The sequence below is a fragment of the Crocodylus siamensis genome, chromosome 5 (genome assembly GCF_052110815.1).
Source record: "Crocodylus siamensis isolate JL-2025a chromosome 5, ASM5211081v1, whole genome shotgun sequence".
NCBI lineage: Eukaryota > Metazoa > Chordata > Crocodylia > Crocodylidae > Crocodylus > Crocodylus siamensis.
Window position 1 is genome coordinate 137,898,749 of NC_143399.1, and position 23,281 is coordinate 137,922,029.

General features: G+C 38.3%; 1 protein-coding gene across 1 annotated transcript in view; it reads left to right on the forward strand.

Moving 5' to 3' along the window:
* OSBPL10 (oxysterol binding protein like 10) overlaps nt 1–23,281 on the forward strand; it is a 205,437-nt gene that overhangs the window by 141,286 nt on the left and 40,870 nt on the right. The window contains exon 7 of the mRNA XM_090046463.1: nt 18,190–18,336. Within this exon, the coding sequence (XP_089902589.1) occupies nt 18,190–18,336 (147 nt within the window). The remainder of the gene's footprint in view (nt 1–18,189; nt 18,337–23,281) is intronic.

The window sequence follows — 23,281 nt, forward strand, 5'->3', positions numbered from 1 at the left end:
AGGTTGTTCACCGCTTCTTCTTTTTTTTTTTTTTGAATGGCTGAGTATAAGAAGGATTGGAAGAAGGGGGCTGGATTCGACGATCTTCCGAGGTCTCTTCCAGCCCTAATATTTACGAAACATAATTCATATTTCATCCAACATTGAGGTCAATGGACAGCAGATAAGCATATGATGTAAATTTTCTGCCTTTTGGAAGTTTGTGTAACGTATTTTTTCAAATAAGTAAGCTACGTTTCTCTTGGCCTATGCATGCAAAAGAAAAAAAAAAGAAAAGGCGGAGGGAGACGGGGTTTTTAAAGAGCACTGTTGTGAGAATAATTTTATTGCTCCTGAATAAACTGTAAATTGTTTCATTGGGCTTTTGACATGTTCAGCAAGAGATAAAGTTGGCAAAAATAACTGTCAATTATATCTCCTGGCATCCGAGTGTGAGCTCCTGCCAATTTTGTCCATAAAGCCTCTTTACGATTCTTTCTTTCCTTACTTGTTTCACTGTCAGTGTGATATAGTCTTTTTATTTTGGTTGAGAAAATGCCTCAGATGTTAAACTTTTAAGGAAAAATAATTGCATTATTTTCCTCTCCTGTTCTTTTTTTTAACCAGCACAGCCTCTTTATTTTTTTTATTACAGCATCTTTGACAGCTAACTCAACAAAAGTGAATTCTAAGCAGCTGTGGCTTGGAAACGGGTTTGCTGGAGGATAATTGATGATACATGCTGGGCATAAATAGCTTGACCTACAGAGTATTGAAATTCTAGATTGCAGTTTAAACCTCAATGGCTTGTCAGTGCCCCAAGTCCCACCTGATTATGCCCAACAGAGTTGATAAGGTGTGGACCCACAACATGGCTGATGTATCTGATTCCTCTTGCCCATATTCACATGATAGACTTTACATGACATTCATTCCCCTCCCCCCCCCATTTATTTTGATATGTATTTTTAAAAAGTCCAGTTGGGTAGGTAGAAATGCTGGTCCCTTTGTCATCCACATTATTATTCATAAAATGTACTGGTAAAGAGAGAATACATGAAAGCATGTTTTTGTCCACCTAAGCTTAACTAGGTTCCCATCACAAGTGGTGATAGGATGCTGCCTATGTCAGTGTTTGCATTTCAGCAGCTGCCTCTAAAAAGGCTTCTGCGCATTGCCTGCTCTGAATGTTTGAACCAGCACATGCCAAGCACTGTGATCTGGTGTGTTATTTGTCAAGCATTTGGTTCTCTTCTGGTCAACTTTTATGTAGTCGTCCTAACTATAAGCTGCATGCCTTAACTCAGGTCCCTGAGGAACAGCTGTTTATGCGGTACATTGACTTCACTAGGCGCTTGTATATTGTTCCTAGTTTCCATGTATGATCACTTTGCTTTATGTGGTACCTTATTGTTGAATGACCACCAGTAGATCCTCAAAATTAGCTTCAAGCATAACTGATGTGACTTTTTAGTGTGGCCCAAGTTTTGCCAAAACTGGGGAGCACTGTGCTTTATACACTGAGATCTTTGGCACTGAAAGCCCTCTTTTCTGCATGAGACCTTGAGGTAACAAAGCTAGCTTCCAGAAGCACTTTACAGTCCTCCTCTGTATGTCTGCATTAAGTGATTGATCAGCAGGTGCCTTGCTTTCCAAGTAGTGAGTCAGAGGTTTCCTTCTGTATTTTTCCTTCTCTGCCATTGACATGGTGGTCCCCATGGCACATCAGGCTTTCCATAACTCATTGGTAGGCCACAGGTGACTTTTGCCTCATCTAGGGCAGTAACTGTTTGCTTGTTGCAGCTTGACCTGATTTTTTTTTTTTTAACCTCAAAGCCAGTATTGTCAGCATACTGTAAGTTGCTAGTCGCTGCCTTGAACATGATTTGCTGTAGGTGAAGAGCTTACCATTTTTATATATTACTGTAATTCGAAGCTTTGATGTGGGTGTGCTGTCATAGGCATTATGGGGGGACAAATTTCAGATGCACAGTGAAGAGGACAGGAGCCTATTATGTAGCTCTGTCTGATACCAGGTGTGATGTCGAAGGAGAAGGTCTGTGTATAATCACTAAAGCATGTGACCTTTCATCCCATCAGGAAAGAATGCCCACCTGATTGTTGGATTTCATGAATTCATTTCTATTCATTCATTTCTATTTTCAGAACCTGAAAATAGGGCCCATTCCCAGGTCTGAGGAGCAGTCACCTCTTTAATTCCACTCTGGTGGTGGTTTGCAGTGAGAGCAGCTGCTGTGTTGTGTTTTATAACACTTATTGCTGCTTTTGATTTTTCAAGTATTGTCATAGTCTTTTATTCATATATAGGATATTTTGATAATACTGCCAATCCCCAGTATTGGAACATCACAAGACAGGCCTCAAACTCATGATGTTAGCCAAAAATCGTGCACTTAAAAAAACGAACAAAAAACAATTTCCCACCCTCCTAACTTTTATAACTTCTGATCCTGAAGATGTATTGCGGTCTCACTTTTGGTATTTACTGTGACCAGGGTGCTTCTTTTCTTTCCCACCATTCCCTCTCCTTCCCCACCTTTTCTCTTTCTTTTCATGGAAGCTGCGATTCTCACATAAATACATGACTCCAGAAGCTGGGGCATCAGAAAAATATATTGCAGATTTTATAGCATCATAAAACTTGGGCACATTGCATGATTTGGCAAGAACTGGAGTTTACAAAACTCTTCTTATTTCTCAGTGACTGCGAGTAGCTTCCACTTAAAATGGATTGAATACAGTGAAGCGCCTGGAACACTAAACAGAGTTCTGGATCCTCCTCCCCTTTTCAATTTATAGAAAGCTTGATTTGCTGTAGGATTTTTATTTTTTGAGTGGGTAAAGGAGGAGCTGGAAAGCAGGAAATAGTTTTGTGGAGAAATTCTGTGCTTTTCGTGGTAAGTTGTCTTCCCTGTCTGGGGCCATAGCCCCAAGGGAAAAGAAGAGAGCTTTTTGGCTGACATGCAGCATAATCCATTAGATGTACCAACTAAACAAAATGTGAAGCGACCTATAGCTTAAAATAGAACAAGCCATTACGTTGCTACCCTTGAGGAAATCAGCTGACTCAGCTGGTTATGTTACAGTATTTTATTTACAAAAAGAAAGACCAAAGCAACAAAAGCACTCTGTTTTTACCCTCCCATGTGATGTAAATACTTAGCATATTGCTGGAATCTGGCTGGCTGCATCTGACCTAGGCTTAAGTCATGAAGACTATCGGGAAAGACGATTGAAGTTCCATGTGAAGCATTCAGTATATCACTGAATTTCATTGTGATTTGAAAAGAAAGAGGGTAAATATTAGGCTGAAGAGACTGCTGAAGAATCTCTGTCAGATGTAAGGCCGTAACCTCCATGCCAACTGTTTTCTGGTAGTATTATCAAAATGCTCAGCCTGGTGGTAGTGGCCTACTTAATTTTAACTGGTGTATAGTTGCTTTAGGAAATATAGTGCCTTAATGCAGATAAAAAATTATGCAGTTTTTCTTCTCAAGGCCAAGCAGCCCTTACATTTAATTATTTGGCCTTTGGTTCTTGTTGCCTGAGCCATTTGTGAAGATAGTGGAGTTTTTGATTTATAAAGATTATTTTTCCTCAGCAACACAGTATCAGAGTACTTCCAGCAGTGTGCATTAAGCAATGTGACTAACATCTGACATGTGGTTTGTCGTTGCTTGTGTTTTAGATGTCCATGAACAGAATGTCAATTGTGAACCATTTTTTAAGATGCTTTGGATTCTTGGCCTACACTTGATAATATTTTTTTAGGGATGTAATAAGTTTTGGAGCTGTGAATTTTATTGAGGCTTTTCTTTTTTGACCTGTTAGAATTTTGGTATTTGAGAAATATACATCTGGTCTCTTTCATCTGGTAGTGTGTGTTATATCTAGAGATCTTCTCTTAGCTTACCAGTGCCTATTTGCTTTCTGTTGTATATAGTGTTTCTTCAAATACAACATACTGCAACTGAAGTACTACTACCTGAGCTAACCAAAGAGAGATTGAATGCTGTGAAAGAGGTATTTTTGTTTGCCTGTATCAGCTGCTGCTTTCAGCTAGGGACAGACATTATACACAAACTGGTTTAAGTGATCAGAAACTGGTTTAAACCTGTAACGGAACAGACCATTCAGTGCACATAAACCAGACATTCAGTGCACATAAACCAGTCTGAAAATGGCTGAAACCGGTTTGAGATAAATCTGGTTGAATATAGTATCAGCCTTAACTGATTTGGCTGTTAGTCTAACCTGCAAAGATTGAATCGGTTCAGGCTCTGGCTTTTTGAATCTGTCCCTAGCCTTCCTGGCCTGGGTATGGTTGTATAAAATAATCCATTTTTGTTTTGTTTTGTGTTTTTTATTTTTTAATGCATTTGTGTAGTGAAACACCGGGTGACGGGCCTCCCTTTCTGAGGGCATTACCTAATCAAGTACAGACACTGGATGGCTACTGAGAGATCCTTTAGCATTGTTGATTAGAAATTGAACAAAACAAATATTCAGTTTGTGAAGGATTCATGGCAATTTTGCTTTTTACTATCTGGGTTCTTATAGTTTCTGCTGCTACTATAGTTTTTTTTTTTTTACACAACTGCAGGTTAGTCAAATTCCACTCTGGATAATTAACTTCTGCCAACCTAGTATCCTGTTTATGGCTTGAGCAGAATGAAGAAATATTAACACTCTGGTCTGTATTGGACTGACTAGAATGCTTTTGCCTATCAATTGGTAAGCTGCTTTCAGGTAGGTGGTTGAAATAAATATCTGTTCTTACCTTATCTTTTTTTAAAAGCAGAGAAAAATAATTCCAGCATAAATAAATAAACCACTCTATTTGAGCATCTTTCCCTGGACTTGTTTGGTGTCCATATTGGAAGCTCCAAATTGACTTCCCTTTTAAAAAATAAAAATAAAAAAAAAATACTGAAATTGTATTTTAGAGCCTATTTGGATGTAGTTGAATTTTGTCTATAGTAAATGGAATGAATCCCTGAATTATTTCAGTATGCAATCTGTGATTCTGATTTCTAATTAAGCTGTACATACAGTGAGCTTGTCCTGCGTAGAAGAAAATGCTTTAAGCCAAATGACTTCCCTAACCACTGAATGCAATACTAAATGGTTGTTTTAGAGGGAAGGAAACTTTCCTTGTCTGGCAGTTTGGTTTATAGCAATTGTAAAGCCAGTTCACTGCTGCAGCTGGGAGTAGTTCTGTATGGATATGGGAGTAGATCCATACAATTGGATCCACTGGTTGCTATCAGACCCTTCTTAAACTTTTTTAGGCCCAGATACTTCGAAGTATTTAGGTGTTTCTCCAATGAGGAACTGCACCTTAGTGTTTTCTGCCATAAAAAGTGACTGTAAACTTTCCCCGGTGGGATTATTTTATGAGCTGAGAGAGGTAGTTAAGTCATGTTAGTCTGAAGTCAGGCAGAAAGCAGGGTAGATATGCATCATGTTGACTAACTAAATCAGGCTGCTTGCAGATATTTAACCCCCCTGCCCCCAAACCCCCAAGCACTTTATTTTAAACTCAAGGAGCTCTCATGCCAAGCCCAGCACATGCCCAGGAGAGGCAGTGCATTTGTTAGACCCGGCTCAAACAATGTCTGTATAGATTGGGTGCTTTAGTGGGGCTTTTTTGTCACTTATTTAATATCTGATTGAATCAAGCCCCACTGAAGTGCCATATCTACATAGATGCTGCAGAGCCAGGTCAAAGTAACGTGCTGCTGCTTCCAGTAAACTGTGTGGGGTTTTTTTGTTTTTGTTTTGTTTTTTTGGAGGGGGTGGGGACTACATCTGCAAGAAGCCTCAGAGATCAATAGTATTGTTTTGGCCTTATCTGTTGAGGCTGCAACCTTTGCAGACTGTTCTTACTGAGTATTTGTACGATCCCTAGTAAGTACAACAGGGTCCTACCCTGCACTGGAGTCCGTAGGGGTACTCCTCTAGGACAGTGGTTCCTTACATTTTAACAATTAATCAGCATAGAAGTATAGGTCAAAAGAACACATTCTATTGAACTATTTTAAGTGATAGATACATTTGAGACTGCATGTTTCCCAGGCCCCTGCCCTTGATAAAATCTGTGTATTTGATGCTCTTGAGAACATCTAAACAATAAATGTGTGATGCTGACAAGTGTGGTAATGGAAGGAGAAGAGATTGAGGTTGGTAAGGAACATGTGCATTGTTACGCAGAGGTGCTTTCTTCAACGCAGAGGATTTCTTAATGCATTCTACTTATTCCATTATGCATGATTAAATCCTTCTTAGGCTGCATAATATATAGTAAATTCCTTTAGCCTGTAATGACTTGGATAGCTAAATTACTCTGTGGATGGATGCTACTAGTTTAATCCTCTTGCTATCAAACCATCCAGAAATGTCATATAGATAATCAATTACAAACTCCCAAGTAAGGCTTACTTAAGGTTTAAATGTACAATTACACTAAAGTAGAATTAAATGACAGTAAGTTTTGCTACAAAAACGCTGATAGAAAATGGCTTGCACTAACCTAACTAATCTTGATTTTTTTTTTTTAATAGCTTTCTCCAGTAGTTCCTGTTATAGTAAGCAGAGTCCCTAGTAAAACTATATATGTAAATATTTTATGTTGGAAGCACATTTAAGACAAACCACTTGAATTATCTTTAGCTCCTCCTCCCCCCAAAATCTATGTAGGACATATTTGAGAATATACTTGCTTATTAAAAAGGCCATTCAAGTTTTTTGTGTTTAAAAAATCTGAACCTGTTTTGAAGAAATCCCCATCTCCAGTTTATATAACAAATGCCATAATTTCAAGTGGAGTTCTGTGAGGTTGAGGAGTAACAGAATGTAAAGAATTCAGTGAGACCTGCTACAGTAAAGTTTTTAAAAATAAATTAAAATTAATTAATTTCTTAATTATTATTCTTTGCCAAAATTACCATGTAAGTAAAACTAACAGCCCCATACCAAGCCCAATTTTATATTCATGTTGTATGTTAATAAGGAATTTGGTTTATGCTGTCAGCCATATCCCTCTGTGTGCTTATAAATAGGTGTGGTATCCCTCCCTATTCTTAAGGTTGCCCAACACTTGCCCTCATGAGACTTTTTTCAGTTGCTTATAACTTCACCAAACTGTAATGTTTTGGGCTGATTTTTTTTAATGGAAGAGACTGAATCGGTTTGCTTTTTTCTGATGATGTCAGCCAAACTGGTGGTGAGAGTCAGAGTATGTAGCTATGGGGAAAATGCTGTTTTGCCCATCTTGGAAAAAGCTGTAAGAATTTTCTATTAAAGTTCTAGCCAAGCGACTGAGACGAGGATGAGAAGCCTTGAAGAGGTGAAACTTGGACTTGGGACTTGAACAAAATCAGGGGTGGGAAAGAAACAAGATAGGTGATTGGTAGGGAGGGCACAGGGGGAGCACATCTCCCCTGACAGCTGTCCCTGCTGCTTGTGGCTTCTGCAGGTTCTTGCCAGCCCTGTCCTTGCTGGTGATGGCGGCTTCTGCAGGTGCACCCCCAGACCTAAGAGGCGCCAGGCGCCCATGATTGTAGAGATGAAGAGGATGCAGTTGGGGGAAGTGTACAGAAACATTTATCTACTGGAGAAACATTGTTCTCCAGAGCCTGTGCTAAAATTAGGATTTGTGGACTTTGTCCTCCCTCCCTTGATAACAAGCATCTCTGAAGCCCACTGACTAGGAAATTGTCCTGTTCTTCTGCTTCGGACAGGATAGCCTTCTGCTGTTGTGGATTACTCTCTGCTTATAATGGACCTGCTTTGTAGGTACGGTGCATAGGTTTGTGGGTCTTCAAGGCCTCTATTTCATTTGTGGTAGAAGCTGAGAAGTGCACTGTTATGAGACATGGGGTAACAGGGCAAGCAAGGATACATGTATAGTTGGTTGAATGCTGCCTTTGAGAATTGGATTTTATCACTATCTGTGCCACAGAAATTCAATGTGATGGGTAAGTGACTTAAACCAAACTTTTCACAAATTGTCACTAACTTTATCTTCTTTTTTATTAAATGCCTGAGATGAGACTCTGGGTTCTGATTTGTGGAAGTGCTGAGCACATTCAGTTGCTATTGAAGTCAAAAGATGTGCTTTGAAAATATAAATTAAGATGTAATCCTAAGTACTATGAATAGTCAGGTCCCTAGGGTTTCAAATTTTTCACCCAAGATTAGCGGCCACTCCTGACCTCAGTCTGTCTGCAGCTTAGACCCCATCATCTGTAAAACTGAAATAAACCTACCCCTTCCTCTTGCAGGAATGTGGTGAAACAACTCTTTTTTCTGAAGCAAGTGATGCTTGTCATGGATGACATGACATACTATTTTTCCACCGGAACTCTTCCTTGTTTAGTTCATATGATGATGCAGAAAGAGGTAGAATTAAGGTTTCCTGGATAACCTTAAATCTAGCACTCCCTTACTTTTCAAGTTCATGACTTTGCAAACTGTATGCAATCACATTAGATTCCTTTTTTCTAAGGTTGACATAAATTCCTCTGTTGTTATAAAAAGGCATACAAAAAAACTAGAACTCTTGGTTCCAAAATGATATCTTTTATTAGACCAACTAGAAAATGGCAAGAAAATTGTCCTTTTCTGCAGGTTTTCGGGATCAAAGTCCCTTCGTCAGGCTCTGGGAAAAGTGTAGATGGTACAAGATGGTAAAAAGTCCCCATAGGTAGGAAATATACTTCATTTTTGCACAGAGGGAGCTGAAGATGGAAGGCTGTCCCTCTGGGTCCATGAGACTGGTCTAATAAAAGATATCATTTTGGAACTTTCTTGTTGTTCTGCAGTGAAGTTTAAAAGCCAAAATCGGCTAAAATTCAGCATGTTCCATGTTTCAGGGGGTACTTGGTAGCAGTGTTGCGATAAGTGATTTGTTAGCCTTCAAGGTGTTTTGCCTTTAATTTAGGATAAGTCTGCAGTCTGATCATTGTTTGATCATTTTTATTATGATCCCTTTACTGTTTTTTCCTCCTAATTTAATGGCAATACTGATTTAAAATGTTTGTCTTGTCATATAGTACTGAGAAACCTTTTTGTGTATTAGATTTTTCAATTAAGCAGCATCCTAATTTGGCACCCCTGCCTCATTAAATGTTAATGACAAAGAAGCTTGCAAGTATATAAGGCTTATTCTGGGAGAGTATTCAGGCAGATTCTGGCCAAATCAAATTTAAGTTAATCAGCTAATAAGGCAAGATGCATTTGATTAAAATGGATCAGGTTTGCTTTTAGTTTTCCTTAGCTTAGGGAAAGAAATAACATAGAATATGCATGATATTCTCTCTGTCTTTCTACTTCCTTTTGTATCTGTAACAGTATAAATACAGTATTGTTGGACAAATCTGCACCCAGACTATCTAGCAAACATTGAGACCTGGGTATTGATGCATCACAGAGGTTTTACCCAGACGTGTCTGAGAGAACCTTGATAGTTTGAAGGAAATGACCAGAATAAATATTAACTTGATTATCATCCTTGATTCAGGGGAGTGCATATGTTTTTAATTCACATTCACAATTTGATGTTTTGTGCAAAGTTGTTTTGATGCTCCCAAATGTGAAACATTATGTCTGAGACTGCTTTCTTTCCCACTTGCACTTGTTGAAAAGGGTGTCACTAGTACAAATCTCTCACCATAGTTAGTACAATACTTCTCAGGTTCTGTCAGATCAGTGGTTCTTCTAGCTCGGTATTCTGTCTCCAATGGTGGCAGAAAAGGATGCTATAGAGGAAGAGTGTTGGACTGGATATTTCTAGTGATCTGTTTCCTATTCAATACTCTCCCTGGCATCCACCATTACTGGTTTAGAGATGCCAGGGGAAACATCTCCAATCATTTTGTTGGGTAGTTATTAATAAATCTATCTTCCATTAATTTATCCAGTCCCTTTTTGAACCTGGCTCTGCCATTTGCTTCCGGCACCATCTGTAGCAATGAATTCTGCAAGTTGAGTGGTGGTGGTGGTGTTGTTGTTAGTTTTGTACCTGTTGGCTACTAATTTCAGCAAGTGCCCCCTAATTATAGTATTTGGGGACTTGGTGAACAATAGTTTCTTGTTCACTTGGTCCATGCTCTTCGTGATTTTTCTAGATCTCTTTCATATCCACCCTTTGACTTCTGCTATAAGGCCTTACAGGAGATAATTACTTATCTCTTTGAGTATTAAAGACCAGAAGAATAGAATATTGCAATGCCATTGTCTCCAGTGGAGACATTATATCCCTGGTTTCACAGTCTCCTACCTGGATTAGGGCCTCCTTGAATCTTGTTGCTAGGAAAAGTCTGCCCCTGTAGACTTCTACTTTAAGGAGAAGCACCCTGAGAAGGGATGAATAGCGAAAGAGCTAAGGGGCAAACAGGAATAGCTATCATTGTGTATATAGCTCTGAGGGATTAGGAAAAGGGGGGCATTTTACCATACCTGGAGAATACCTAAGAATTCAAGTTTGTGCTGAACATAGATGCTTGTTTATTTAATGGTGCCTTATGCCAGCGGTAGCATATCACCTTTTGGATTTCACCAAAAATATTTCATGTAGTGCCAGATGAGGAATTATTAGTTCAACAGGAAAGAAAAGGGGGTTAGTGTTGGTGTTTTAGAATGGGTAAGGAATTGGTGAGAGGGGAAACAGTAACACGTTGTGTTTCATGGGGAAGGAGATTTCTGGTCTTTTTGTTTCAGGATTAGTTCTGGCACCAATGTTTTTCACACATGACTTTGGCATAACAAGTAAGAATATGCTGATGAAATCAGCCTGTGACACGAAGTGAGAAGTTTTAGTACTGAGGAGGCTTTGAATATCATCCATCCATCTCACTTCTGTTGCTTCCTACTTCCTGTCAAGGTAGAAAAGCATTAATACCAGTGTACAAGTTGCTTACAAGACTTCATCTGGATATGGTGTACAGTTTTGGGTACTTATCATTTTAAAAAGAATAAAACTGACCAAGTGCAGAGAAGGGCTATGAGAATGGGCTGTGTATCAAATGAAAAGAGAATAGGAGAGTTTGGCAAAATGAAGACTGAGGAGATGTGACTGCTGTGTGTATATACAGGACAAGTGCTGGAGGAGCTAAAGGACAAGGTCCACAAAAAGACAAATCGGTAAAAATTAATCAGAAAATAATTTAGAAAGAAAAATAAGAATAGGAGTCTAAATTTTAGAAGAGGGAGGTTCTGAAATACCACTTCAGTAGAAGTAATCAAGGGGGGGAAAAAAACCTAAATTCTGTATCGAGCTCTCAGTTAACGAATTCTGCTAGACTAGTGGGAGCCAAGCTTCTTGGCAAACTTGTACTGTGCTGCAGATTAGTCCTGCACCCCACTCTGAGTGCCACACTAATCCTTTTACTCTGTTTGAACTGCTGCTCAGCTTCTCCTCCTTGCTCCATGCTCTCTGCCCAGTCTGCTGCTCTGATTTCTGCTTCCTGTCCTATCTGCTGCTCTGATTTCTGCTTCCTGTCCTATCTGCCTGTGTGCTGCCTGTCCCATCCCTAGTCTGCTGTGTGCCACGCATAAAAGCGCTGTCTCTGCCACTTGTCCTGGAGACTGGCCACCCCTGCTGTAGACAATGACCCAGAATGTCTTTTCAAATCTTGTGTTTCTGTGTAGGTTACCCCAGTTTTGTATAGCATTTGCTGATTGTCTGTTAGATTCTGGGTGCAGGTAAAAGCTGAGGGTGTTCATTTTATAAAGCTATAAACAGTTTTGGATTTTGTTAAATTAGAAAAGTCCCATTTTCAAAAGGGACTTGAACATTTGTCTCTGTACATCTGTAGGATTCTGGCTCTCAAATCTGTCTTGAAAAATGGGACTTCAGGGGTAAGGTTACTTGAAAACCTCTTAAAATTTACCCATTATCTGTTGCTTCTTTTCTTCCAATATCAGGTCAGTCGCTAGGAAGAGGTCCTGTAGGTAGGGCTGTAGATTGACAGGTCAAGCTTAGAATAACAGGTTTGAATTACCTGTGACAGTGCTGTCTGCTCCTCCTTCCTCACTCCCCATTCTGGTTTTGTTTTAAGAGTATTGTTACTTCCCACTTTACTTGAAATTCTCTCTAGATGAAAAGAGCCTTGTGTAAGAGATTATCTTATTTTATTCAGCAAGACTTTGCTTTCTTCCCTACCATAAACTTAAACTTGTGTCTCAATATGAGAGGTCAACAGAGTTGTTTTCATGGATGGTGGGCCTGAGGCATGGGTATGCCTGAAGCACAGTTCTTGCTTTTTGAATGCTGATTTCAGTTTGGGATGGGCCTTTCTGGATTTCCCTAGCCCCTCTTCAGAATACACTAAAAAAAAAAAACTATTGCAAACAAGAGCTAGTTTTATTTAATTACACCTACTTACTGAAGAAGCTATACCTGAGCCATAAATGATAAGCTCACTCATTCAAATTGCTGCCAACAAGGATGCAGTCAATTGATGGATGTTATCTCATCATGTGCATGGCACAATGGACAATAAATGTGATTAAATGTTTAGAAAATATAAATGAAGACAAGGCAAGGGTCTGAGTGGGTAGCCACGCATAGTATAGCTCATGTGCCATTTTGTCAGTCATACAATGAGCAAAGAAGTCTTTGGGAAATAATGGTTCTTCATTAATCTGTGTGTAGATAATGTTATCTATTTTACAAAAAGAAAACTAAATCTTGCACTGACTATAGTGACAAATGGACAAGCCATTTCTTCAATTAATATAAGTTGGCATCGCTCCATGGATTTCTACGGAACTACACTAATTTTCCGATACCTACAGGTTCTGGCTTATGAGTTTCAAATGCTGTCATGAGAGCAAATGCTAAATGATGCTGGCATACGTATAATTGTGAGCAAGGTGACTCTTAAAATTGGAATGAAAAATTACATATGGAAAAGACTGTTTGTCTACAATGACTTTAAGGTTCACTGAAAGGGCTAACTACAGCCAGCTGAGTTGAGATTAAGTGTGGCAGTCCTTACTTACACTGAATACTAAGTTGTGTTTAATGGTGTATGCGAATAGATATAATATTTTCCTGTATAGATAAATCTTGTGATGAGTTTAGTCCATCTTTCTCCTAATGCAAAAGTATTCCATACTGCATATTTTCTAGTATGTTTCTCAATTTTGTTTTAAATGGGAAAACCTAATTCCAGTTTCTTCCATTGGAACATTCTTAACTGTTTAGGATTTCTTGATTGTGAGAGCATTTCCTTTTCTTAATTTCGTCTCATTTTTCTTGCTTTGAAATTTTCTTTCTACTTAACATTTATTGCCTTTAAATACTTGTACTGATTTTCCCCCCCCGCCCTTCTTTTCATTGTTTGGCTAAGCTCTATAGATTTAGTTCTATCAATTTTTTCATGTTGGTTGTTCAACCCCCTTGTATCAGAATACACTTCTTTAGCATTCTGTTCATTTTTCTATACTTCCTTGTAACAAAGCACCCGGAATTGAGTATAGATGCCAAGGTATAGTAAGGATAATCATCTCTCTAGTCTAATATAAGGCCATTATGCACATAACTTTTATTTTTACTACCAGATTGTGTTGTCAAAATGTGTTGTTGTTAATGGTACAGTTACTCAGTTTGTTTAAAAAAATCTGCTTGTACCATTTGGGAAACTGTGTGTGAAAATTGAGTCATAGAACTTCAGTTGTAATGGGAAGGGACTTAACTATTTCTGGGGGGGAGTGACAGATTTTTTCCTTCTATAGAAACTCTACCATTGGCTGTGTCCTCTTTTTTTTCCTATGACCGTGAAAGTGGATTTTTCCTGAGGGAGAATCTTTTTTTTTTAGCTGGTGTACCTTGTTGAAAGGCAAATTCTCTTACTTACTGATTTCATCTGTTGAAAAGGAAATTAATGTTTCTTGACAGGGGCCACTGGCTAAAACATGAATTCCTTATCCTAGCAGATTACTTCTCTAAATGAAATGGTCCCCTTTTTTTAATTAAGTGTACTGTCTTGAATGATTCAGCTTCAAAAGAGTGCTTTCTCATAAAGTCTCTTAGATTTGACTTGAAAAGATGCTAATATGGATGGTGGCCTTAAAATGTTGTTTGTTACTTTGAAATAAAAGCGGCAGTTTAAAGACTTAAATAGGATTCCAAGAAAAATAATCTGCTTTTTCTATACAGAGTCTTCTAGAAACTATTTTGGGAGGAAAAATTTTCTAATATCTCATCCTATCAACTGTGAGTTTTTTATATTGGTTTGCATTTCTTACTGTTGGATTAGAATGGTTTAGACTGGTGGTGCTCAACCTTTGTGTCCAGTGGGCTGGGTGGGCAGTGTGTTCTGGTCTGCCAGTGGGCTGGATCTAGCTGGTGGACCCAATCTGGCATCTGGGGCAGATGCAGCAGGGCCTGTGGGGAGCCTGGCTCTAATCTGGGCCCGCATTTGACCCATGGGCTGGAGGTTGAGCACTTCTTATTTAGACATAAGCATGTATGAGAGAAATGTTTTACTCAAGCTATGGTACTAACCAAGAACTGCTGTAATATTTACCCATGGGTTGTCAGATGCATGGCTGTTTAAACGAACATCTCAATAACATTGATGCCTGCTTTAAAAATTTAAGAGGAGAGCAAATAATGCAATTCAGTTTGCAATGATATTTTTCAGAAAAAAAAAAAATTCACATATTGGACTCTATTTTGGGAACCTGCTATTAAAGGATAATCATTTGCCATAATCTTTTATGCTGAGCTGGATTATGATGACACTTAGTTTTAGGCTCGTGTATGTTAATTCTGTTGAAAGCAAAGAATTGGAAAAACTGGATGGGATGTTCCTGACGCTTTATTGAAGCAACCTGCTTTTATTTTATAGTTCTTTTCACACAGACCCTAGACTATGACTTTGAGTGACTGTCACAATGTACTGTTGATGAAAGTTAATTTTGTTTATTCTTTTAAAGAATTGTCTGTTTTAAGGCACCAGGCAATTCCCCTACACCTGTGAAACTGTATTTAAAAGATCTGGCTTATTGTGCTGCCGAGGACTACAGTTCATTTGCTGCCGAGGACTACAGTTCATTTGCTGCCGTAGAAATGGAAGGCTGCCAGTTACGTTTTTAATCTTGATTTGGCAAAGAGGAAAGAACTAAAGTAGACATGTCATACTACTTGCATTTTGGATCAAAATGATAATATGGGGAGCGTTAGAGGAGTTTGTAGAGTTATTGTAGATTACTGTTATCATTCTCATGCAAACTTTTGCTTGGCTTATATGTTCTGAGGGAGAATTAATAATGTTTAATTAGGGATATATTAAGATTTTTTTAAAGAGAAAATAAAGATAATATACTTATTTTACTTCAAATTTTGGTGAAACTTCCATTGATGATGGACCTTACAATATTGCTATTAAATATATGCAATCTCAAATTAAAAAAATACTCATTCACCTCTTTGGTAACAATAAATATCAAAATTCTTTTTGATCTTAAAAGTGTTCCGAGTGACCTGGCAAATATATTTTTTTTATTGTACCATGGTGTGGATTTTTAACAGATGCAAGAACAGCCTGTTGATATTTGCCTTCTAAATATTTTAGAATGATTGAAAATGGTGTTTCCATTTTAGTGAGCAAGAAATCTGGAATGTCAAGCCTTGGAGGAATGTAAACTTGCAAAGGAAAAATAAAATCCTTGTTTTCTTACCAGTGTTGTCTCTTGCTGTTCCCTCAGATTTTGCCTCTTGCTCACATTCAGCAACAACAGAGGGTTGTACTGTTGTCCGAATTCTGTGAGCTGATCATTTAGTTAATTTTTGTGGCCCTTAGGAGCTCATTATTGTTTAGCACTTTTTAAAAATGTGCATGTTTCCTGGTATAGTGTCCGCCCCTATGTTGCTTGGAGAGAACTTTTTAAAACAAATTATAAGCACATAGCAATGTACCAGGACATCCTTCAGGAAAGAGCAACAGCAAAAACATCTTTTTTTAGCTGGGAACAAAATTAAGTCCACTGGTCTCGGTGTCATATGACTGGAAATACAGGGAGCAGATTGACACCCCATACACTTTTTTTTTTTTTTTTTAAGATCAGATTAAATATATTTAAAAAAAAAAAAAAAAAAGGAAAGAAATGTATGTGTGGCGGGAGGAGTGGAAACTGGGATGGGGAGGTTCTGTTGCTTGTCCCTAGTGCTACTAACTCTAGTTTGAGCTTGCTTGCCATAAGCCGAGTTTGCTGCAGCAGCAGCAGCACCGGCAGCAGCACTTTTATTCAATAGCTCAGTACTCTCGATGAGGTCAAGCTGGATCAAAGACAAGCCAGATGTAGAAACGTCTGCTGTAAGTTCAGAAGCCCCCTTCCCTGCTGTTCCTCTAGTTGAAATTGAATGATATATGTCAGGGTAGGGCTTCAGTATTCTGCATCTCATATGTGATGGTTACAGAATTAGATCATGGGCAGTAAATGTAATCGACAGGACTTGTCAATCGTGCTGTAGTTAAATAGAAATGCATTTGCATGTGAGCAGAGAGGATGGGGGATATTCATGCTGTTTCTTGTGAGGGGAGTCAAATGTGTCACTCCTTCAAAAGCCCCAACAGATGTTAATATTACTGTTCACCAGCTTTGAAGTTTAATGTAGGGTCAGCATTTACATTATTTTCTTGATGTAGTAATTACAAAAGCACCTTTTAATGTTCTGCATTGTAGTGTTGGTTGGCCAGATAATATACTCTTGCTAATTTAAGCTGGGAGGTTTTCTAGCCATATTTTGATTTGGTGAATTGTTATTGTAAATGTGTATTTTTTTTTTTCCAATTTTTAAAAAGTCTCCTCCGAAACAGAGACCAGTCAGTAAATATTGGTAAATAAAGGTGCTTTGTTAACTAGTTGAGGGATCTACTCTGCTTTAGCATGATTGGAGATTATCTTCATAGAGAATTGCTTTAAAATGTAATTCTGTGTACTATATGAGAATGCGCATATTATCAACTCTTTATTCCATGGAACTGAGAGTTAAACTATGGTTTTTACAGTGATCTTTTATGCCAAAATTGTAATAATGGAGCAACTGTTGCTGCAGCAGTGATGCTGGATTTTTGGTTTTGTTTTCCCCCAAAATTTTAAATATAAATGAGTCAAAGTTGTTAGCTGTCAAGAACAATTGGTGCTCTCTTAAGGAGACATGAACAATCTTATTGTAATTTTTTCAGCAACATAAACAAGAAACAGTTGCACAGAGCTAAACCAAATAATTCATACCCTGTAGTTGTTTAGACCCTGGTCCTAATTAAGTTGTCAATTAAGGGAACAAATTAAGGGAATTCCCTAATTAAGGGAACAAATTTCAAACTAAAATAGTTTTGTTATGTAATTGCCACCTCTTTCTGATGCAGTTTGTTAATATACCATGATTTTAGAAGAAAGGAATAAACTCTGCAACAGATCATAATGTTTATTTCTCTTTTCTTTGAAGGGAGATGGAATAATGTTTATTTGGTAATCCTTAGCTGGAGTGTCTGAAAAGTGGGCATTATCATTTACTGTCTAAATACAGAAGTAATTACTTCACACATCACAGTGAATTCATGGTACTGACATGATCAGGAAGTTTCTAATTATTTTTTATTTCTCTGAACAGTCTATTTCAGTCTCCGATTTAGTGCTTATTAGGATTGGGTTCTTTCATGCAGTGGTCAAATTAGCACTGCTAAACATTTTGTTAAAAATGCATAAAATCCAAGCCTTTTAGACTTGGTCAACTGGAATAAATGGGGGGGAATCATTTGAAATCAACTTTTTATATTAAGGATTCTCATTGTATTTATTTGAGTGTCTATGAATCTGAGTGTACCAAGAGAGTTTTGTGATCGTTGTTATATTGAGTAAAACAGTGGGGAGTTTTCTGGAAAAGACATTTCATTACTCCGTATTTAGTGCCACTACCTGCTTTTGGCTGCAACTACTGCAATATTAATACCTATTAATGCTTTATCTAGTAGTTAGTTTATTTACATGGTAAATTTGCTGCTGTTGTTACCAAGATCCGAAAATAGTACTACAAGTCTGTCGGAGTGGATTTTTGTAGAGGGATTTGCTTTTGATGGCCCAAGCCATCCCTATTTTTAAGCCTGCATAGGGATATATTGTGTGTGTTTTTTTTTTTTTTCAGATGTTGACGACACCTTGTTTTCATTTCAGAATTCAACTCCCGAGTTGATCCCAGTTGAAGATGAGATGACAGATACCGAAGATAATGAAGAGGAGGACTTGGGAGTCATGGATGAACAGCGTAGTGTAATTCTTCATCTTATCTCTCAACTCAAACTGGGCATGGACCTTACCAGGGTATGAACACCACAATCCTCTCTTTTTTTAAAATTTAAGTTGCTTGTTCTTTTACTAAGTTGGTGCTTCTTATGGTTCTCACCCCGCTCCCGCCCCCCCCGCCAGTGAATTCCAGGAACCCTTCTAAGGTAGACTTAATGGACTTGGTCCTTTACAAAAGAGGTTTGGAGCTAGATCTGCTTTGCTTGGCAGATTTTTTCATAGGAAGAAACCACAGCATGAGTTGCAAAAAAAATACAGCAGCAGCAGCAAAAAAAAAAAAAAGAAAAAAAAAAGAATATTGATTGTAATCAGTGGTACACATGGTCTAATTCTGCTCTAATGCATCATAGAATATTGGAATTTACTGTAGGCTTCAAAATGAGATATTCATAGTTTTTTGTTTTTGTTTTTTTTTAAATCTATACAAATAGAAATCTAGTAAAATATTTTCACAGGGCAACTCACATTCTCATGGTGAACTCCTATTCCTTTTGAAGTCAGAAGTAGACAAAGACTATGATAAAAATGTATCTTATCTTTGTAAAATTTGTCTTGGCATGATTTTGAAAGCACTCATTGATTGTTTTATGGTTGTTTCACACAAGTCTGGGCCTTGCCTTTTTTTTTTTTTTTCTCATAGCTCATTCAACTTCCTGCATTGATTGTCCATCCAAAGCCCATTAAATCAATGGGTTATACAATATAAGCAGAGTGTAGGCTCACAGTCAATGTCACTTCACCTGCATCTGAAAATAAAATGAATGATGGGAGTTAAAGATCCTCAATTTAAGAAGAGGAGGTGGGTTACGTTAGTAGTTTGATATCAGATTCCTTGTGATGACTGGGAAATTTCTGGCAAATGACAGTAACAAGTTTTGGTCCTTCTGTGCAACACTACTTTTTCATGTTAAAGTCCTGGCACAAAAGGTCGTATTTTGTCTACACATTCTTGTTGTTGTAGAACCAACGAAATCAATTGATGTTTTAAAAAAAAAAAAAAATCTTGTTATGGGATATTAGAGGTAGTGATAGCAGATGGGTTTTTTCATAAGCCTCTTTAGAACTGGAAATTTTGTAGATGATTTAAAAACAGAAACTTATTCCATTAATTTTTGCATTCCAGTAATCTAATCTCTTGCGGTTATACAAACCTTGAGAGGGCTTTTTAATGGCATAGAGATCCTTTTCCTTTTAGATAGCTTTTTATTTTTCTTCAAAGAAGTGAAATAAATAACATGAATTTGTTCTGACTTGTTTCCTGTACAAATAAGAACAGTATGGAAAGATCAGAGGGATATCTGTGTGTAGAGCTACTATGTAAGAGAGCTCTTCTCAAGGGCATGTGGATATACAAGAAGGGTTAGATCTGCTTTTCTTTTGATCTCAGAAACAGTTTGATTAATGTATATTTTCTCTGAAATAGATTTGCCCAGTGTGGTCCATCCTTTTCATATACTTTCATGTATGTCACTTCCCTTTTTCTGGCCCATGATTGAAATAAGACAAATGGATTGTTTTTGTTTTTAAAAAGACCATTTTAGAACTGAATAGTCCTTTAATCTATTGTGAAAAATAATGCATTAGGTACTGTACTACAAACAATATTCTGAATTCAATCAAAGCTTCCCCATTTCATTACTTAGTAACTTCTTTGTTGCCTCTTAGAGATGAGAAAAACTTCTTATTGGTCTTATTTTTATTTCCCTATTCTTCTGCTTCTTAGCTCTGTATGTCTATTAGCTTAATTGTAAATGGTATAGTATGTCTATCCTGTATTCAGAATGTTAAACTGGACTAGATACTTCATCTGACTTCATTAGTAATACCTGCTTTTAAACCATTTTCTCTCAAGATTCTTTAAAAAGCTAAAGGGAAATTCTCCCCCTTATTTTGCCTACTGCCACACACAGAGCCCACAAATACCAAATTGTGTGAACTTGGAGGAAGGTTCTAAAATATGTCTGTATCAAGGCAGGGTGCCAATATCTTGCCTTTTGTTTTATTTATTTTTATTCAATATGGGGAATAAATGTAATATTTTCTTGCATACAGCATTCCCCCAAATAAGGTAAGCACCTTGTTTATGGGAGGGCAGAATTAAAAAACAAACAAAAAACCCCTTTCTGGTTATAGATACATTGATCAGGAACAAAGCCTAATCTTCAGCTTCCCTTTTTTCTGTTTAACTCAAAGCTGAAACTCTCACTGCTGCTGAAGACGTGTTATGAGTAGACGTATAATTTTGTAAAGAGCTCTAAAAGTCTCCAGGGCTGTGAAATAAGAGAAGAGAGACCAGGAGTATTTAGCAGATTAGTGCAGCACCAAACCAATAAGAAGGAGTAACGATTGTTAATATGTGTGCAGTGACAGACAATGAGCCATTAAGCCAGCTGCCTGAGTACTAATGCCACTACAGATGCCAGATGAAGCAAGAATAAAATAGGATGCTTCTATTCTGGGCACAAAATCAGCTTCTCTGCTTAAGACCTAGACCTCTATGGGGGGGGGGGGGTGTTGATTTTCTTTTTGGAAAAGGGGTGTGGGGGGTATGCGAGTAAATAAAGTATGTAATACCTTTAGACAAAAAGATAACACAAATCTATATGCTGACCTTTTCACTTCATGAACATAGAGCACTAGAGATGCTATATAAACTTTAGAGGTTGTCTATGAATGGTCTAATGCTGGCTGTAAGTTGATGTGTATATGTGTCTGTAGTATCTGTCGCATGAAGGGAAAAAGAAGCAGTGTGCAGGGCTGTTCCAGTCTGGGCACTGTGAGCGCTCTGGACCATCTCCAGGTGCTGTGCCCCACACGTGTTGGAATCAGCTCTGTGTGCTTTGCAGCATGCATGCTAGATCTGACCAGTGTGCTGTGCGCCGTAACTAGCATATAGGTCCAGTCTAAAATCCATGGGCAGCACAGCAGACTAGATGATGGGGCTCTATGTCCTGGATCCAGTTTGTGGATCATATCTTTGACACCCGTGGTGTATGCACTACGTGAATACAGGGTGCCATTTGCATGTTATTTTTTCTGGTTATTTGGGACTTAACTCCTCTGTTCTTTAGTTTTTCTCTCTCTGCTGCTGCTCCTTTTTCTTTCCCCTGCCCTAAGATGTAGAAACAAATTTGGCTTGCTTGGTGACCGTACTTTCTCTATGTTTTTTTTTCTTTCCAAAAATAAAACTGCAATATTATAGTACTGGGCAGCTTTTGGAACTGTGGAAGCTGGTGGTGACACAGGGGATGTTGATCTGACAAGATCTTTTTTAAAATACTTCAAAAGTAAATTTAGGTTTAAAATGTTTACATTTTTCCAGTGCTTGCTTCCTCAGGGCTTTTCCTTTTTTAAGTTTCTTTCATAAACCAGAAAGTGTTTGTTAGATGTTAAACAGATGGGCAAACAGCTCTTCTGAGCACTTAGTGGCATCTGCTCCTGAAGGATTAATCCATTAAATTCATATGCCTTATCAAAGACAGCATCTCTTCCCTTTTCTAGGGGTAGTTTATTGTTATGTTATTATATTAGTATTGGCCTTGAAAACATAAGGGCTCAACATTTGTAGGAAAATAATAAAAGCTCTTTAATATTACTGCGATGCTGGTATGAGACACTCTTGCCACATTTCCTATTGAAGAATTTTACTGCACTAGCTGTCTTGTCTTGACGATGCTAGACTGAGCTCTTTCACTCCAGCAGACTTCGGTAAGAACTAGAGTGGCCCTGTGTGAATGCAGGGATGTGCGCACACAGCCAGTTACCTGTTCAAGGACACAGTGCTACATTGTATCTGATGCCTTACTTTAAAATGATATTAATGCGGACGAATTGTGCAAATCGAATGAAAATGTGTATCTTTTGAATTCTTAATTGAACATTGCCAAAAATTACAAGTCACCTCATAAATTATAAATGGTCTAACAGGTTTCTGTCCTTCATGTACCAGTCAGGTCATATAGCTGGATAATCGTGTTCTCACATTCCATCATACAGATCAACTGGTTTGAGTTTGGTTATTAGAGCAGTACTGATTAGTATCTTCTTTTCTCTAGCTGATTACGACTAACCTAGAAATAACATACAGCAAACAAGTCCTGCAGTAACCCAGGGGAAATCAGTAAATGTATGAGGTGTGTGCATCTGGCTTGAATGTAAAAAAAAAATCGGGGGGATGCAAATGTGCTTTACGAGCTCTTGTGGTACTTGGTCCAGGTGCCAGATGATTGGAAGATAGCTAACGTGGTCCCCATCTTCAAAAAAGGGGAGAGAGAGGACCCGGGCAACTATAGGCTCGTCAGTCTTACCTCAGTCCTAGGGAAACTCCTTTGAGAAGATCATCAAGAAGCACATCTGTGATGGGCTGGCTTCAGGGATGATGCTCAAGGGCAACCAGCACAGTTTCATTAGGGGCAGGTCATGTCAGACCAACCTGATTGCCTTTTATGATCAGGTCACAAAGGCAGTGGATGCAGATGTCGCTGTTGATGTAGTCTTTCTAGACTTCAGCAAGGCCTTTGACACTGTCTCCCACCCCATCCTCATTAAAAAACTAGGCGACTGTGGCATTGATGCCTACACAGTCAGATGGATTGCAGATTGGTTGAAGGGTTGTACTCAGAGGGTGGTGGTGGATGGGTCATGTTCGACCTGGGGGGAAGTGGGCAGCGGAGTCCCCCATGGCTCGGTCCTTGGGCCTGTGCTGTTCAATTTCTTCATCAGCGATTTGGACAATGGGGTGAAAAGCAACCTGTTCAAATTCGCTGATGATACCAAACTTTGGGGTGAGGTGAGCACACTAGTAGGGAGAGAGAGGTTGCAGCAAGATCTGGATAGGTTACAGGGATGGGCTAGCATAAACAGGATGCACTTCAATACTGACAATTGCAGGGTGCTGCACTTGGGCAGTAGAAACCAGCAGCACACTTATAAGATGGGAAACACCCTTCTTGAGAGCACAGAG